At 46.9% G+C, this 19552-nt stretch overlaps 2 protein-coding genes across 5 annotated transcripts in view; both read left to right on the top strand.

The window, feature by feature from the left end:
• The window catches only part of CCDC120 (coiled-coil domain containing 120), a 41451-nt gene extending 30036 nt beyond the window's left edge, over window positions 1–11415 (top strand). Inside the window, exons 4-11 of one of the 4 annotated variants that reach the window (XM_063433167.1) lie at window positions 3577–3710; window positions 5330–5449; window positions 5529–5769; window positions 7258–7308; window positions 7391–7547; window positions 8476–8577; window positions 8913–9785; window positions 10917–11415. In XM_063433167.1, the coding sequence (XP_063289237.1) occupies window positions 3577–3710; window positions 5330–5449; window positions 5529–5769; window positions 7258–7308; window positions 7391–7547; window positions 8476–8577; window positions 8913–9785; window positions 10917–11016 (1778 nt within the window). In that variant the 3' untranslated portion in view covers window positions 11017–11415. Of the gene's footprint in view, window positions 1–3576; window positions 3711–5329; window positions 5450–5528; window positions 5770–7257; window positions 7309–7387; window positions 7548–8475; window positions 8578–8912; window positions 9786–10916 lie in introns of all 4 variants that reach the window. The other 3 variants (XM_063433166.1, XM_063433169.1, XM_063433168.1) reach the window with 3 other exon arrangements.
• The window catches only part of LOC134573418 (transforming protein RhoA-like), an 82472-nt gene continuing 68571 nt past the window's right edge, over window positions 5652–19552 (top strand). Inside the window, exon 1 of the mRNA XM_063433173.1 lies at window positions 5652–5657. The gene's annotated coding sequence lies outside the window, so the exon portion shown is untranslated. The remainder of the gene's footprint in view (window positions 5658–19552) is intronic.

Below are 19552 nucleotides of genomic sequence, written 5' to 3'. Positions count from 1 at the left end.
AATTCATGCGTAAGTCCCGCTGACCGCATTCGTGAGATTTAAGATGGCCGCCATCCTTTGTTCTCGCCACGTGTTTGTATGCGAATGGCGGCCACCCAGGAGCAATTAAGTTGCGGTTTCCTCAATGTTCTAAGTTCTGATTGCTACCCAGGGTGGTCTCTGTTCGGTAGACGAATAAATTGCTCAACATACATAAAAGAAACAAACTTATTACACAAATTTACACTGCAGGGAGAAGGCATAACCGAAGGCACACAGGTAAATACATAAAAATCCTTTACAAGATCTATTACACCTCCAATTACTGGTTCGGCTGAGATCATCTGGAGAATACTTCTCTACAGCTCCTCTCAAGGGAAAAGGACGTCTCTAACGGCATACACCCCTCTGATACTCAGGGTGGCCGTTACAGTCCTCAGTGGTACTTAGCCGCGACAGCTTTGGAACTGATTTCGACATGAGGACTTCTTGGGTTCCTGGTCACCTCAGCGGGACTTAGCCACAACTGATATGGAACTCTTTTTCAGGATAAGGTGACCGTGCGGTTCCCAGACAACTTGGTTCGCAGTTTTGAACCACTTTGAAATCCGACCAGAAGAGAGCACTTTTTGGAGGGAACGTGCCTGAGGCTAAAGGGCACAAACACTACCGGAGAGCCAGGAGTAGAACCCCATATTGTGGCCGCAGGAGCTCCAGAAAGGCCCTACGCTGCATGAATCTCAGCTCTATTTAGAGAACCAGGCCGCTCAGATCAGGGCAATTTTTTTTTTTTTTTTAATTCTTTATTTTTGTTGTGCAAATAATAGAATACATTTTAACTTGCCGTGCCACGACAGCAGCGACAAGCGTGGTAACACAAACAGTTGAATCTGTACGTGGCAAGCGATAATTCTGCACATTTTTAAAGTATACAGTGAACAGGTTAAACAAACATGTCTAGGTCAGATTGCTTATAAGAGAAGTGCCTATTGGAGGTCGACATGTGAAGATTAAACATACAATGAATACGCAGGCTTTTTGTGTTTTGAGGAACATTGTGTGGTCAGGCTAGATAGGCATAGATGTTTACTATAGATTAATATACATACTGGGTTATACAGGCTAGATTTAGCTTTTGTGTGAGATTGACAAGAGTGGACACTAGTGTGGTGTGGGACATGGCGTGCGCAGCTGTAAAAGCTCGTCCACTGGTCTGGTTAGTTAAGGTGTCCCGTATGCTTGAGTCATGTGAAGCCTGGTAGGGGGGCAAGCCCGTAACACAGGATTAGGTGGTACATCTAGGACCATGAAAGGCAACATAGCTGGGCATGGCATGTCGCAATAGTTGACCAACCATGTAAGAGCCACTCTGACCCTCAGATTATATGCTAATACAATACCATACGATACAGGCCGGGTAGACATGGTTACAGGCATCGCCTAGGGGAAAGAAGCCACCTGGTGTTTCGGTAGCTGAATATTAAATGCTGGGGGGGTCAGGTGGCATAGGGGACCTGTTAGAACAGGCATAAACAATAGGTTAAATCACATGTATTAGCTAGATTGCAGTGCTGTGTATGAGAGGGAGCAACATGCTATTGCACTGGCGTATCTTGTGTCCCCCTGTATCTCTTCCTCTCAACCTATGCCCGTTGCCAGCAGGCTAAGTCCAGACCTATTTGCAGGGCAGAGTGGTTCTCCCAGGTTGTCTCCATGGCTCTGTGCTTTGGTGGGGACTGGCTCACCGTATGTGCAGATCGTCCACTCCGCGTAGGCTTGTTGGCATGTGAGCCCCCTTGGTGGGTCATCCCCTGTTGTTTGCAGTGTCGTGTTGGTGCTCGAACCTCCAGTAGTGGCCATTGGGGTTATAGTTGGAGCGAGTGTCCCTGCTCTGCGAGCGTTGAGCCGGCACCTGTCAGTTGCTGGTTCTCTCAATGCTTTATGGTGATGGGTATCAGTAAGTCCCGAGTGGGTCCAAGGATCTGGAGTGGAGCTGTTCCGGGGGGAGTTCCGTCCGTAAGTGTGGGGCCCTCCGGTTAGGTGTCCTCTCCCTGCCGGGATTGTATGGTTAAGGAGGGGGCGATGCGGGTGAAGTCCCCGGGTGAGCCCCCGTGTAGGCTTCGGGTGACTCACCCGTGGCCGGTAGCTGGCTCCATCTTCCCGCTTTCCAGGTCCCTCTCAGAGCCCTTGTCGGCATTGCAGGGTTCTGTGTGGGGTCTCTTGGGACTGGTGCCGGGTTGACCTCCGCCGGGGCGCCCCCGCGGCTGTATATTTTGGCCCAGAAATCCCTCAGTAATCGGTCTAACCTTACCGCCAGCGGGAGCAGGTAGGGCTCGGGTGCTTGTGCCCTTGCGGCCATCGCCATGCTGGGTATCAATGGCCTGTCGGCATTGACGTATCGGGCTTGGTATCTCTGGTTTGGGCTGTCTGCTTTAGTTACCGGGAGGGGGAGGAGGTGTTCCAGGTAGACCTCCGGCTAAAAGGGCCTCTGTTGGCCGGGGGATCGGCCGTTTCCCCCAGGTCCTCTGAGTAGGCCGCAGGTAGGCCTCGGGTCCAACCTCTGGATGCCGTCGCCAGAATAGATCAGGGCTTCAGTTCGGCTGGTTCTCTATTGTGTATCCCAGTTGTTGGGGCTGGAAATCAGGCTGTATGCAGAGAATTGCGGTATTTTTAATCGATTTTAGGCGTTTTAACCAGGAGCTTATCCACTGTGCGACCGCTCTGTTCGGCTGTCAGGCTCCGCCCCCCAGATCAGGGCTATTTGGGATGTATTATTTGCAGGGTTATTTTATGTTTTTACGATGTTTTGGGGTATTTTTATGTTTTGTTTGCCTCTCTGTTTCTTTGAGATTATTATCTCCCAGGCACAGAGATTTATGGGATGGGCTTGTCTTGCATTGAATGGAGACCCCATGCTGGAGGCTGTGAATAAAAGCAGACAACTTGGCCATAATAAATCATTTCCTTTACACTCTTCACTCAGTCTGGACTAGTGTTTGGGTGTACCAGCTATACTCCCTGCAGGAGAGCTTAATCACTTGAAGCTGTACCCAGGACCCTGAAGCGACGGAGAGACTCCAACCATGCTGCGGCGCCTACGGGCTAAAGCACTCCTGTGTCCAAGATGAGAGCTATGAAGCGAGCTTGACAGAGGTAGCCAGTTGGGGTGCCAGGCAGTCCATCACAGCCGCGATCCTAGATTTTTTTTTTTTTTCGATCATTCTGTTCTCCATAGATTGTTTTGCCTTTTCTTTACTTTGTATCGTATGAAGATTCATTAGTTCATTCCATGTTCCTCCACGTATTGCTCTCTACAGCTCTGTGTCCTACCTCTCTCTCCCCCCACACCCCTATGTCTTGCCTCTAATACACTCCCTATGTCAGGGTGGGCAAAAGGTAGATCCCCAGATGTTTTTTAGAATTACTAAAGGCTAGAAAATCATCATGGAAGTTGTAGTTCTACAACATTGGAGGATGCTTAGCCCAGCCCTATGTCATACCTACCATAGCCCTCCACCTGCTCCCACCTGCTACTCCTATTATGTCACATTTCCCCTTGTGCACCCTTTCCTTCATCATTCCAAACTCTGCCTACAGGTGCTTCGCCATTCGACATGACCCCCATACAAAGGGCTCAGCAGATTTCAGAGCTGACAGAGAGGCAACGAGAACTGCAGGATTCTCTGAGACAGAAAGTTATCGAGCTCCGGAGACTGTGTCTGCAGGAAGCCGTGAGTCATTCCGCTCTGTGTATTACTCCTCACGTCTTACTCTCAGCCCCTTCATCAATCCCCCCATGCCCATCTATTCCTCCCTCTCAAACTTCCCCCGTTTCCCCCTCAAAAAGTAGGGCTCTGCCTTTCTCATCCTATGTTCTGAACAAGCAGGTCGGCATCCTAATCTCCCCCCCTCCCCTAATCCACTGAACTACAGGGACTCCCTCCTAATCCCCCTCCACCCCCATCCACTGAACTACAGGGACTCCCTCCTAAACCCCCTCCACCCCCATCCACTGAACTACAGGGACTCCCTCCTAAACCCCCTCCACCCCCATCCACTGAACTACAGGGACTCCCCCCTCCCCCCATCCACTGAACTACAGGGACTCCCTCCTAAACCCCCTCCACCCCCATCCACTGAACTACAGGGACTCCCTCCTAAACCCCCTCCACCCCCATCCACTGAACTACAGGGACTCCCTCTTAATCCGCCCCCCCATCCACTGAACTACAGGGACTCCCTCTTAATCCGCCCCCCCATCCACTGAACTACAGGGACTCCCTCTTAATCCGCCCCCCCATCCACTGAACTACAGGGACTCCCTCCTAAACCCCCTCCACCCCCATCCACTGAACTACAGGGACTCCCTCTTAATCCGCCCCCCATCCACTAAACTACAGGGACTCCCTCTTAATCCACCCCCCATCCACTGAACTACAGGGACTCCCTCTTAATCCGCCCCCCCCCCCCCCATCCACTGAACTACTGGAACTCCATCTTAATCCGCCCCCCCCCCCCCCCCCATCCACTGAACTACTGGAACTCCATCTTAATCCGCCCCCCCCCCCCCCCCCCCATCCACTGAACTACTGGAACTCCCTCTTAATCCGCCCTCCCCCCCCCCCCCCCCCATCCACTGAACTACTGGAACTCCCTCTTAATCCGCCCCCCCCCCCCCCCATCCACTGAACTACTGGAACTCCCTCTTAATCCGCCCCCCCCCCCCCCATCCACTGAACTACTGGAACTCCCTCTTAATCCGCCCCCCCATCCACTGAACTACTGGAACTCCCTCTTAATCCGCCCCCCCCCGCCCCCCATCCACTGAACTACTGGAATTCCCTCTTAATCCGCCCCCCCCCCCCCCCCTCCACTGAACTACTGGAACTCCATCTTAATCCGCCCCCCCATCCACTGAACTACTGGAACTCCCTCTTAATCCACCCCCCCCCCCCCCCATCCACTGAACTACTGGAACTCCCTCTTAATCCGCCCTCCTTCCCCCCCCCCCCCCATCCACTGAACTCCCTCTTAATCCGCCCCCACAATACTGAACAAGTGGAGTGCTTTTTATTCCAAGAACAAGTATGGTATCTGTCTTCAGTCAGTGGTGTAAAGCCCAGTGTCACCGTTAGTGCGGAGTATTTTCTGTGTTTGGTGGGGTATTCATTTGAACTTGATTGGAACTGATATAGGGATTGTAGACTCAAACACAGCTTGGATTGGAAACTTGGTAGTGCCCTTTCAGAAATATTTATGGTTCCTGCTCTATGATCTGAGATGTTGGGTGACCTCACCCCCTGTTTGGTTACCCCTGGCTACTAACTAATAACCTCCTGTATTGACGCAGGAACTGACTGGGCACTTACCCCCTGATTACCCCCCGGAGTATGGAGAACCTGCTCCCATGGTGACACGACGTCCGAGAGCAGCTTACAGAGTCACCGCATCCACTGTCACCAGAAGCGAGGTAGGTCTTCCCTCTGTCTCCAACCCAATTCCACCTATGCCCCCCATGGGTCACTCACTCTTCTCTATTCCCCTGCCAGGAGGTGCAGTTGGAGCGCTTAGAAAGGGACTTTGCTCTGCAGCTGCAGATGGCGGAAGCTGCTCGGAAGCTGAGCATGGCGGCAGAACAAAGTGCAGAGCTCACAATGGAACAGCGAAGGAAGCGGAGGCTCGTGTACCTGGATGCTCTGCGAAGGCTGCAGGAACTAGAAGAGCAGAGCAACAATCTACGCCGAAAGCTGGGCCTGAGACCGACCCAACGCGTTCCAAACAGTCTGTTTGGTAAGGACAGGATCCATTACTTTAGCCTGAGGAAGGGAGGTTCCATTACTCTGGGTGAGGGGAGGTTCCATTACTCTGGGTGAGGGGAGGGAAGATTCATTACTCTGGGTAGGGGGAGGTTCCATTACTCTGGGTAGGGGGAGGTTCCATTACTCTGGGTAGGGGGAGGTTCCATTACTCTGGGTAGGGGGAGGTTCCATTACTCTGGGTGAGGGGAGGGAAGATTCATTACTCTGGGTGAGGGAGGGAAGATTCATTACTCTGGGTGAGGGAGGGAAGATTCATTACTCTGGGTAGGGGGAGGTTCCATTACTCTGGGTAGGGGGAGGTTCCATTACTCTGGGTAGGGGGAGGTTCCATTACTCTGGGTAGGGGGAGGTTCCATTACTCTGGGTGAGGGGAGGGAAGATTCATTACTCTGGGTGAGGGGAGGGAAGATTCATTACTCTGGGTGAGGGAGGGAAGATTCATTACTCTGGGTGAGGGAGGGAAGATTCATTACTCTGGGTGAGGGAGGGAAGATTCATTACTCTGGGTGAGGGAGGGAAGATTCATTACTCTGGGTGAGGGAGGGAAGATTCATTACTCTGGGTGAGGGAGGGAAGATTCATTACTCTGGGTGAGGGGAGGGAAGATTCATTACTCTGGGTGAGGGAGGGAAGATTCATTACTCTGGGTGAGGGAGGGAAGATTCATTACTCTGGGTGAGGGAGGGAAGATTCATTACTCTGGGTGAGGGAGGGAAGATTCATTACTCTGGGTGAGGGAGGGAAGATTCATTACTCTGGGTGAGGGAGGGAAGATTCATTACTCTGGGTGAGGGGAGGGAAGATTCATTACTCTGGGTGAGGGAGGGAAGATTCATTACTCTGGGTGAGGGAGGGAAGATTCATTACTCTGGGTGAGGGAGGGAAGATTCATTACTCTGGGTGAGGGGAGGGAAGATTCATTACTCTGGGTGAGGGAGGGAAGATTCATTACTCTGGGTGAGGGAGGGAAGATTCATTACTCTGGGTGAGGGAGGGAAGATTCATTACTCTGGGTGAGGGAGGGAAGATTCATTACTCTGGGTGAGGGAGGGAAGATTCATTACTCTGGGTGAGTAGAGGAAGGATCCATTACTCTGGGTGAGGGGTGGAAAGATTCATTGCTCTGGGTGAGGGGCGGAAGGTTCCATTGCTCTGGGTGAGGAGGGAGAGAGGGTTCTGTTATTCTGGGATGGTTTCATTACTCTGGGTGAGGGGCGGAAGGTTTCATTATTCTAGGGGGATGGGGGAAGGTTCCATTACTCTGGGTAGGGGGAGGGGGGATATTCCATTTATCTAGGAGGGAAGGAAAGATTTTCTTACTTAAGTCATTTTTACTCTGGGAGAGAAAGTTTTGTTACTCTCTGTGGGGAGGGGGGTTAATTACTCCAGCAGGAGAGGGAAGGTGGTTTTTGTACATGTGGCCATCTTTGCACCACTCCTGTTTTTTCTGGTATTTCAGATGAAGTTTTCCAATCTGAGTGCAGCTCCAAGTCCGAGGCCACGAATCACGGTGAGGGGCCCAGAGACCAGTAATAATTTAATGTACAGAGCAGTTTCGGCTCCTATCTCACTCTTCTCTATCCCAACAGAAGATCTTGCTCCGGTTATGAGACAGTCACCTCCGCGAATTTCTGATCACTCCCGTGCTGTGTCTAGCAGTCCAGAGCGTCGAGTGGGATGGAAGGCCATGCCACTGGAAATGTACTGTGAGGTGCATAATCGGCGTAACTCTATGGCCAGCTCCTCAAGGTAACTGTGAAGGACACCGAGAACTGAGCAGGTTAGGTGAGGGCATAGGAAGTCAGCTGAGGGTGCATAGAACGTGGCTAGCATAGCGGGTAAGATGGCTTGAGGAAGCAGGTAGTGGAGCTACAGATGTGAATGAAGACCTACATAGTAGAGGTAGGGTGTGGACGTGGGTAGGTGGGTTAAGGAGAGCCAAGCAGATGGGGAAGGTGATGCCTATTTAGTCTGTGAAACCATAAAGGTTTTACGTGTAGACACAATGCTTAAAGCTTTGGAGTCTAAATTCCAGAACTTAAGTTTATCCATGTAGAGTGCAGAGATAAGGACAGCACTAACCCGTAACACATTTTGTGGTTATTGTACCAGGAGTGCCCTGCTGCACCTCCCCTTTAGTAATTGTTGAGCATTTGTGTGGTATGGTTGTGTGTGTATTAGGTTGGCTGAGTGTGGGGTGTGTGTATATGTTGATTCGGCATCACGACTTTAGCTTCCCCACACATTTTATTATTTAAACAATTTAATAGAATTTTAAAAGAAACCCCCTTTTTATGCCCTTTCTGCAGGGAGGGTTATAATCTCTGTTGGGTGCTGTGATTGGATCCCTGGTGGCCAGTGGGGGAATGTGTGACATGCAGATAACCGTAAACTTCCGAGTCAGAGATCAGATTAATGCCATGGTTACCTGGCGGCAGAGCGCTCTCATTTACTGAGCGCTGGGACTGGGAAGGAGCTCTTAAAGTGTACCACGGGCTTTCTTACAGCCATGCTGCCCCTGTCCTGCCTGCGGCCATGGACTCGGTGACGTCCTGGGAAATCTGGCCCTGCATATAGTAGAACTAAGGAGAGTAATTGCTCTTGGACTTGGCCAATTCATATGGTTCTAATTCTCACCTTTTGATTTTTGGTTTCTCTGTTTTTGGCTGTTCTTTAGCCCCACTCGTTCCTTTCCTCGAAGTCTTTCCAGTTTGGAGGGCCGCAGTGTTCCTGCGACGCCTGTTCTGAGTCGCAACGCTTGTAGCAGCTCAGCCTTACGGTGAGTGAAACGGTTTGCACTTGTTCTCTGATGCAGCATGTGTTGTCATGGGTATTACCTATTTAAGGAGAGGTTATGTAGGGAGAGCTGTAATGAGGGTGTGAGATGTGGTGATGGTGGAAGGGGAATGTAATGAGGGTGTGAGACGTGGTGGTTGGGTGATGTATTGAGGGTGTAAAGAAGGCATTAAGAGGAGGTTTTTTTGCCTTCTTTTGGATCAACAGCAACAACATATGTGAGGAAGGCTGAACTTGATGGACGTAAGTCTCTTTTCAGCTATGTAACTGAGTTCCTGGAGAGATCACTGAAGGTTTTTTTTTTTTCCCCTTCCCTAGATCGGAAAGTTCTGTTCTGTCCCAGCAGTGGTCTGGAAGTCAGGACTCCCAGGTGGGCTTTCCAAGTGATCGAAGCTCTGTTCAGACTGTGAGGAACCGGCGTAGTAACAGTTCTGAAGCTCTGATTGAGCGCCCACCCCCAACTGAGCTCCAAGGTAAACCTTCCTTCAAGAGTTCAGAAGCCTTAACTGAACGACCTCAGCCAGGACCTAATTTCAATCAGTCCCAGCAAAGAGGGGCCAAGTCCCCTGACCTGCGGACACCAAGTGGGGGAACAAGGTTGCCTTATGAGGAGATACTGATGGATTATTATATGGAGCGACAGCTGCAACACAATCGAGGGTGGACAGAGCCTGATGGTCATTGGTGGGTAGAACCAGAGAGTCCCTGGTGGGCAGATCCAGATGGCAGTGCTCATTACTCCCGACGGGATGGTTATTACGAAGGGTACCCAGGCAGCCCAGCACTGCGAAGCCGTGCAGAGACCCAGCAACGCAAAAATGCTGCTCGCAACAAGTCATGTGGGCCCCAGCTGTCCGAAGTTAATCACTTTCAGCAATCGTGGCACCACGACCACTTTCAACAGCGACCTCGGCAACAAGTGTCTCACCAGGGGCCACGGTCTCGCAGCCAGCCTCGAGCTCCCCCACCAGAGTCAATGGAAAGGAATGTGCACAAAGCCTTAGCCCTAGAAGGGCTCCGGGACTGGTACCTACGCAATTCTGCAGCCCCTGGGGGCATGCACCGAAGCCCTGTCCCCCCTCACCTGCAATACCAGCGCTACGCTCAGCCTGGGTACCATGATGGACATTACACGACTGGCTCCCCACTCCCTCATTCAGTCAGTTTCACTGCGGCCCCTCTCCACAGCAGGTATGGGATTCTTCACTAGCTACTTCTGCCCCACTTTCTAGGTCACTCTCAGCATAGACATAGTGTTTAAGTGCACCGCGTCAGGACGTTTAATCGTATCACATCTCTTATCCTAAAGAAAGAATTCACTTTAATCAACACAGCAAAATCACTGTGCACAGGGGGAGCATAGTTTTTCCCTTTAGATCGCTTTCCTGCCGTGGGGACGACATGAATTAATTTAAAACCACAACCCGCAAAGAGACGGCGTCATTTTAATATTCACATTTCCACGGTTTAGTAAATGCATCTCAGGGAGGCACGCTAAAGTGGGAATTCAAAGGCAATTGAAATTTTAGGGCAAAATCTTTCAAAAGAGAAGCTGTTTTGGAGGATGCTTCCAGTTCAGATTAAAATTCACTCTGAGTTCCTGACATAATCGTGATCAGCCCTCCCTGTTTATGTCAGTGTTTCTAGCACATTTCCCAGCATGCCTCTGACATCTAGGAGAGAGATGTGGTTACTTAAAGAATTACCCCAAGCATTATTACCGCTGACGTTGGTGGTTAAGGTGCGCTCCTCCTCATTAGAAGTAATTAAACTAAACTATTTTTCAATTCTTTCACTTCTTACCTGGGGTCCACCAGGGGCCACTCACTGCCTCCACTACCAACGCCGGAGAAATGGAAGCTCCTAAGTTTAACTCGAGAGTAGTCAACCGACTGCTTAGGACCTTCCCGCTCTTCAGAGTTCGAGGAGGCCTGGTTGACCCCAGTTAAGAAGTAAAGCCATTGAAAACCAGTTTGACTATTTCCAATGGGGGTGGGGCGCACCAGGGCATTCCTGGCACCATTACCACTTCAGCGTACTGTTCTCCTAATAGGGCCCAAGGCAGGACTTGTTTTTATTTTTTTTAATGTCTGTACTGCACTTTCACTAATTCTGAATGTCTAATGCTTCTCTTTGCTCTTCCTCTCCTCCTCGATTCCATTTCTCCCCACAATACCACTCCAAATCCATTGCTTCGCCAATCCAATTCTACGGCTCCCTCGCCACTCCTCCTCCCTAACTCCCTTTATGTCTCCATACATAACTTGTTCTCCCTGATCACCCTCACTATCTCCCATTATTTCCCTCACCCATTAAAATTAGACACTTCGATTATCTTGATGAGGAACTTTATAATCAGACGCTGAGCATGGCACACAGAGAACGGTCTGCTGACGGCACCCCTCCAGGAACATTAGTCTGACACTGGACATAAGCCATGATCTGGCAATTACACTGGACTCCCTCTGATGAATGTGCATTCAAGCAATAATAGAAGGCAGAAGGGGAACAATGGACCCATAATCAGTGGAAGGTTTTATCGAGGGGGGCTTCGCTCCTGTCTTTTGTCCAGGTGCAGCCATCCCATCATGTTTGAGTTAATGTCTTTGTTGCAGAGTACAGGGCCAGCCGCCCCAGCTATACATGCTCACATGTCATATTTGTGTAAAATCTCCATTGCTGAAAGTTTGTAAATGACAGAAGTTGCCATGTCCGATGGGAGAAGGACCTATACCTGGTCCGATCACCTGCAGTAAGTGCCCTCCCTGTGGGCATTAATTGAAAACGTTACAGATGTATAAAATCTGCATTTGCACTTTAACTCTGCCTATCTTGGTTCTGTTAACCCAGATCTCTACTCACTAAGGTGTGAGTTGGCCCTTGATTTGTGAAATGTATGACAAAATTGTTAAAAAAAAAAAAAAAAAAAGCAAACAAAAACACTACTTCATCCTGCACTGGGTATTGATTGATGAAAGTTCTGTAAATTGCGATCACATCATGTTTAGTGAATGACCCTCTTCCTGGCATTTATCCTGCAATGTCAGCCAGTGGCCCCACCAAACAGACCGGGATATCAGATCGATACCCAAACAGGAGAGTGAAAACTTGAAACCAAGTCTTTTAAACCTAATTTGAATCAGATTTTTTTTTAATTTTATTTACATTGTTCCCAAGAACCTGTGACCAAAACTGACATTTCTTGGCCACTATCCGCACTCGCGCTCTGTCCGTTTAATCCACTTTAGGGGCCAGGTCCTATAAGCATTTGGTTAACTTTCTAAGCTGCTTTGTGTATACTAGGGGTGTATATTGTAGGGTGTGTGGGCCCCAGGGACTGAGGGTCACACTGTTCCTATGTCCTTCCATAATCCAATCAGAGGGAAATACTCAGACTGTGGGAAGGAAGCAGTATGGGTCTGTGGACATGGTCTAATACTGTGACACATGATGGGCGGCACTGAGCTGGACTCAGTGCTGGGATCCTGCACACTGGACGATATTTAGTCCCAAACTCTGAGAACACTGTGCAATAGCTGCAAACCCAACTTTTTGGGGATATTTCATTTGTTGATGGTGTGGGGCAATTTAACAATAAAATATTAAATGCCTGGTGTGTGTTTTTGCCCTTGTGGTGAATTAATTATTACTGTACATGGCACTCTCCCCTCCTCCTCTCACTACATGCAAGCCCCTCCCTATTCTTAACTGGATATAAGCGCCTCCTGCCCCTTCACTGCATGCAAACTCAACAAAATCCCTCACTGCACACAAGCCCCTCCCAATCCCTCACTGCACACAAGCCCCTCCCAATCCCTTACTGCACGCAAGCTCCTCTCAATCCCTCACTGAACCCGAGCTCCTCAATCCCTCACTGCACGCGAGCCCCTCCCAATCCCTTACTGCACGCAAGCTCCTCTCAATCCCTCACTGCATGCGAGCCCCTTCCTATCCCTCACTGCACGCGAGCCCCTTCCTATCCCTCACTGCACGCGAGCCCCTTCCTATCCCTCACTGCACGCGAGCCCCTTCCAATCCCTCACTGCACGCGAGCCCCTTCCAATCCCTCACTGCACGCGAGCCCCTCCCAATCCCTCACTGCACGCGAGCCCCTCCCAATCCCTCACTGCACGTGAGCCCCTCCCAATCCCTCACTGCACGCAAACTCCTCCCAATCTCTCACTGCATTCAGGCCCCTCCCAATCCCTCACTGGACCCAAGCTCCTTCCAACCACTCATTGCATGCAAGCCCCTCCCTATCTCTCTCTGCACACAAGTGACTCACTCTATAAAAGCTCAAGGGAATGACCCTCTTCCTGGCATTTATCCTGCAATGTCAGCCAGTGGCCCCACCAAACAGACCGGGATATCAGATCGATACCCAAAGAGCAGGAAACAGGAGAGTGAAAACTTGAAACCAAGTCTTTTAAACCTAATTTGAATCTGATTTTTTTTTTTATTTTATTTACATTGTTCCCAAGAACCTGTGACCAAAACTGACATTTCTTGGCCACTATCCGCACTCACGCTCTGTCCGTTTAATCCACTTTAGGGGCCAGGTCCTATAAGCATTTGGTTAACTTTCTAAGCTGCTTTATTGTGTATACTAGGGGTGTATATTGTAGGGTGTGTGGGCCCCAGGGACTGAGGGTCACACTGTTCCTATGTCCTTCCATAATCCAATCAGAGGGAAATACTCAGACTGTGGGAAGGAAGCAGTATGGCTGAGGGGGGGGGGGGGGGAATAGGTCCCCCCTTTAGTTCTAAAGCACCTACTCGCGCGTTGCGTGTGGGGGCTCAGGAGGGGGGGCTCACTGTTTAATAGACATGCCCCTATTCGCGGTATAGCGAGTAGGGGCATAATTTAATAATACTAAGTAACCAGCTTATATAGAGGCTGGGTCACTTGCTGCACTGCCCAATCACAGCCATGCCATTAGTAGGCATGGCTGTGATGGCTTCTGAAGGGCACACAAGTCAAACACTTGATTGGCTGCCTGCAGCCTTTCAAAACGCGTCATTAAATCGCCGAACTCCAACCCGAACATACAGTGATATGTCGGTGTTCGGGGCCCAAAAAACGATGTTTGGTAGGAGCCCAAACTTTACAGTCCGGATTCGCTCAACTCTAGTTATAACTGAGGCAAGATCCAAAGCACATGTAATTAGAGAGCTAACAGCTTGGTGCAATATATTTAGGAAATGAGTTGGATTTAAGAACAGAATAATAGATTCACTACCAATTACAGTGATTAATGACCTGCTAGATAATATTAAGATCAACTCTTGGAAGAGCGAGGGAATAAAAAAATCATACATACAGTTGCAAGAAAAAGTATGTGAACCCTTTGGAATGATGTGGATTTCTTCACAAATTGGTCATAAAATGTGATCTGATCATCATCTAAGTCACAACAATAGACAATCCCAGTCTGCTTAAACTAATAACACACAAAGAATGAAATGTGGCCATGTTTTTATTGAACACACCATGTAAACATTCACAGTGCAGGTGGAAAAAGTATGTGAACCCCTAGACTAATGACATCTCCAAGAGCTAATTGGAGTGAGATGTCAGCAAACTGGAGTCCAATCAATGAGATGAGATTGGAGGTGTTGGTTACAGCTGCCCTGCCCTATAAAAAACACACACCAGTTCTGGGTTTGCTTTTCACAAGAAGCGTTGCCTGATGTGAATGATGCCTCGCACAAAAGAGCTCTCAGAAGACTTAAGACGATTAAGAATTGTTGACTTGCCTAAAGCTGGAAAGGGTTATAAAAGTATCTCCAAAAGCCTTGCTGTTCATCAGTCCACGGTAAGACACATTGTCTATAAATGGAGAAAGTTCAGCACTGCTGCTACTCTCCCTAGGAGTGGCCGTCCTGTAAAGACTGCAAGAGCACAGAGTGTCAGCTAAAGACTTACAAAAGTCACTGGCAAATGCCAACATCCCTGTTAGCGAATCTACAATACGTAAAACACTAAACAAGAATGGATTTCATGGGAGGATACCACAGAGGAAGCCACTGCTGTCCAAACAAAACATTGCTGCACGTTTACAGTTTGCACAAGAGCACCTGGATGTTCCACAGCAGTACTGGCAAAATATTCTGTGGACAGATGAAACCAAAGTTGAGTTGTTTGGAAGAAACAAACACACAACACTATGTGTGGAGAAAAAGAGGCACAGCACACCAACATCAAAACCTCATCCCAACTCTGAAGTATGGTGGTGGGGGCATCGTGGTTTGGGGCTGCTTTGCTGCGTCAGGGCCTGGACGGATTGCTATCATCGAAGGAAAAATGAATTCCCAAGTTTATCAAGACATTTTGCAGGAGAACTTAAGGCCATCTGTCTACCAGCTGAAGCTGAACAGAAGATGGGTGTTGCAACAGGACAATGACCCAAAGCATAGAAGTAAATCAACAACAGAATGGCTTAAACAGAAGAAAATACGCCTTCTGAAGTGGCCCTGTCAGAGTCCTGACCTCAACCCGATTGAGATGCTGTGGCATGACCTCAAGAAAGCGATTCACACCAGACATCCCAAGAATATTGCTGAACTGAAACAGTTCTGTAAAGAGGAATGGGCAAGAATTACTCCTGACCGTTGTGCACGTCTGATCTGCAACTACAGAAAACGTTTGGTTGAAGTTATTGCTGCCAAAGGAGGTTCAACCAGTTATTAAATCCAAGGGTTCACATACTTTTTCCACCTGCACTGTGAATGTGTGGTGTGTTCAATAAAAACATGGCAACATTTCATTCTTTGTGTGTTATTAGTTTAAGCAGACTGTGATTGTCTATTTTTGTGACTTAGATGATGATCAGATCACATTTTATGACCAATTTGTGCAGAAATCCATATCATTCCAAAGGGTTCACATACTTTTTCTTTCAACTGTGTAACAGAGGATTTTAAAATTAAGTCCTTCCAACAAATAAGAGAAGAATTATGTATCCTACCGAATGATAGCTTTAACTACCTTAGAATTAAAGGGTTTGTCTCAGTTTATACGATTAAGAATAGAGAGGGTAAAACAGACGGCATTATTCAACTTGTCGAAAAAAAAAAAATCTGTAAAAACATGCTGTCTAAATCTGTTAAAGTCTTATATATAAAGTAAGACATGATAAACGTTCCGGAGTAATTATAAAGTGGGGAAAAGATCTTCACACACAGGAGGAAAGTTGGAAAAGTCTTATTAAATATATAAACATGTCCACTGCTTAAATCGGACAGATTTCCAGTTTAAACCTTCGAATAGATGGTACTTAAAGGGACACTAGTCACCTGAACAACTTTAGCTTAATGAAGCAGTTTTGGTGTATAGAACATGCCCCTGCAGCCTCACTGCTCCATCCCCTGCCATTTAGGAGTTAAATCCCTTTGTTTATGAACCCTAGTCACACCTCCCTGCATGTGACTTGCACAGCCTTCCATAAACACTTCCTGTAAAGAGAGCCCTATTTAGGCTTTCTTTATTGCAAGTTCTGTTTAATTAAGATTTTCTTATCCCCTGCTATGTTAATAGCTTGCTAGACCCTGCAAGAGCCTCCTGTATGTGATTAAAGTTCAATTTAGAGATTGAGATACAATTATTTAAGGTAAATTACCTCTGTTTGAAAGTTAAACCAGTTTTTTTTTTCCATGCAGGCTCTGTCAATCATAGCCAGGGTTGGTGTGGCTAGGGCTGCATAAACAGAAACAAAGTGATTTAACTCCTAAATGACAGTGAATTGAGCAGGGAAATTGCAGGGGAATGATCTATACACTAAAACTGCTTTATTTAGCTAAAGTAATTTAGGTGACTATAGTGTTCCTTTAACACCGAATCTTCTAAATAAAATATACCCAAATACATGCGACCGATGTTGGCGGTGCAATACTGGTAAGGGCACTCTATTACACACATGGTGGTACTGCCAACCGATATATATATGTATTGGAACGATATAATTACATTAATTGACCATATGACAGGAAATAAACTGGCAATGGATCCGGGAATAATTCTATTACATTTAAATATGTCAGGAATGAAGATAAAGGATTCAATGTTAATTTTAAGCATCAGCACAGCAGCTAAATTACTGAGAGCACGGAATTGGACAAATGTACAAATTCCATCCATCCCAGAAGTGATAGCACAAGTAATATGGCAAGCAAAAATGGAAAAAACGCTAAATGCAAATTGAATATTGGGACACTTGGATTGAGCAATTCGAATTTTTTTTAAATAAAAACGTCATAGAGGGTCTCTCATCCAGATAAACGGAATGAAACTGGGAGGGGAACAGGAAGAGGAAGAGTGCGTGTAAATAAGAGAGGAACACCTGGGTTAATCGGGCGTATAACAAAATTGACGGCGATTGTAGTTTAATCAAAGGGACGAATTGTCTCTCTCTCCAAATAAAGAGAGGGAAAATTAGATAACGAAGTGAGGGTCAGGGTGGCAGAAATAGGGGAAAATAGGAGGAAATAAAGGTTAAACCCATGATTCTTCTGTTTTTACTCGAGTTAAGAAAAGAAGTAACATTGTACTAATGATGATATCCAGTCAAGGAGCACAACCAATAATATGAAAGATATTTATTATTAGATAGGTACAATAAAGATAAATATCTCACAATGCATATCAGAACAGATCAAAGCAAGACTCACATGATTATGGCTGCCAAGCAAACCAAAGGAAACATCAATCAATCAGAAAAACACACACACATATATATATATATTCTCTCTCTCTCTCGAAAATTGAACATGCCCTGATCTGTTATAAGAGGTAATGACTCATACGGAAAATAAATAAAGCAAATAATAATCACAGTGTCTGACCAATCAGAGGTACATTAAAGCTCCCCATATCCCCACACTCATGCCGAGACATCAACAGTTGTATTTGGATCATTGAATCAGATCCATATTCCGAATCCCGGTAACGGAGAAGTAGGACATATACTCACCTATCCCGATCGTTCAAATGACCGCTCGCTAAAGGTGAAGTAATGAGGTATGGAACGCACCATGCATTCCAACTATACACTAGCCCATAGGAAAATCAATGAGGCGTATCCTACCAGTCAGAGGCTATAATATTATAGACAAAGAAATACAAAGCCCTGCTGTGTAACCCACAATGTACCAACACACTCTGAACACCTGTGTGCTCACCTCTCTTTACACACAAAAATAAACACTATACATACAAAAAGAAGCTGGGTGGAGTGTGGCTGGTTTTAAAGTGTTTTGTCACTGTAGGAGACAAACATGGCCGAAGCCTAGTGCAATACAGTATGGTCTAATGCATAGACAAATATATGGTTCTAGTGATGTAGTACTCACAAATATGGAGCCAATATGGGAGGCTCACCACAAGTGCAGATGGGGATGTTGGAAGGGACCCCACTCCCTTTTGATGCATTAGGAGTCTTCTTTTTTGCCCAATAACTTCACTAAATATAGGTTCCAATATCAGGAAATTCTTTATTGGCATGAAGCAAACAAAAGTATAAAATAATAAAAAGAAAATTTCAAAATAACAAAATAATAAAAAATAGTAGAAATGGGTCCAATGAATGAAGTCCAAATAGTATGTAGAAACTTGCAAGAGCATAAGAGGTATCTCGTTAAAAAGGTCACGAATCGGTGTGGAGTTCTGTATCAGCGTATGCTAATTCGTGACTTTGGCGGTTCGGCACGTCCGAAATTCGGCATTTTGGACATTTGGAAGCATCCGAACGTCCGAATTTCAATTTAGACCGAAACTAATTGCATATGTCTAGTAATTGGTTACAATCCCAAGTCCATACTGCTATTGGTTGGCTTGGGATATGTAGTGTAATTGGTTACTATCCCAAGTCCATACTGCTATTGGTTGGCTTGGGATATGTAGTCTAATTGGTTATTATCCCAAGTCCATACTGCTATTGGTTGGCTTGGGATATGTAGTGTAATTGTTACTATCCCAAGTCCATACTGCTATTGGCTGGCTTGGGATATGTAGTGTAATTGGTTACTATCCCAAGTCCATACTGCTATTGGTTGGCTTGGGATATGTAGTCTAATTGGTTATTATCCCAAGTCCATGCTGCTATTGGTTGGCTTGGGATATGTAGTGTAATTGGTTACTGGCAGTATGGACTTGGGATAGAAACCAATTACAACACTACATATCCCAAGCCAACCAATAGCAGTATGGACTCGGGATAGTAACCAATTACACTGCATAGTGTAGTGGAGCGCTAGTTTAACATAGACTTTCTCCGCTGGTATTCCAAGAGTTACTCAGGATCAAGTAGGTTATAGAAGGAACAGCATTAGCAGTAAATACAATAATGCACGAATATCCCATCACCTTTCCCAATAACTGGACGACACGCAGCATCAGGAGCAGAACTGCACTTTAATGCCACATACTCCGCATTTATACAATTCTCCCATGCAAGGGAGACACCCACAGAAAATTATGCATTGTCCACTCCCTAGCTGGGTATAGCCCACACATTCCCTCCCCTTAGCCTGGGAGATAACATAATTAACTGTACATTTGAAACATACATTTTTACCCCATTCCTGGATGTACCCCAAAACCATGACTTACACCCATAAATTACATATCCCCTGATAGCCCTCATCTGGGTGAGCAACATACTCAAAATTCACCCAGATCGGTTCAGGGGTGGTCTTTTTACCGTTTTGGCCTTGTGGTCGGCCTCCGTTCGGGAGATGAAAAGCACGAAATCATTCAATATAATGAGCTCTGCCTGGGTTAGGATGATTCTCCTCGTTCGTGTGCATCTTTTCACCGATTTATAAATCCTGTTTCTAACACATTTTATTTATTTATAAGCTGCACTATGTGGTATTATTTGTATTTCTAGGTCCATGAAATAATAACTCAATTAATAAGCATCAAAGCTATTTTGTCGTATTTATAGCGCTACACTGTTTAA

The sequence above is a fragment of the Pelobates fuscus genome, chromosome 9, assembly GCF_036172605.1.
Source record: "Pelobates fuscus isolate aPelFus1 chromosome 9, aPelFus1.pri, whole genome shotgun sequence".
In the NCBI taxonomy this organism is placed as follows: domain Eukaryota; kingdom Metazoa; phylum Chordata; class Amphibia; order Anura; family Pelobatidae; genus Pelobates; species Pelobates fuscus.
Note: the sequence above shows the minus strand (reverse complement) of the source record. Positions and strands in the feature narration are given on the sequence as shown.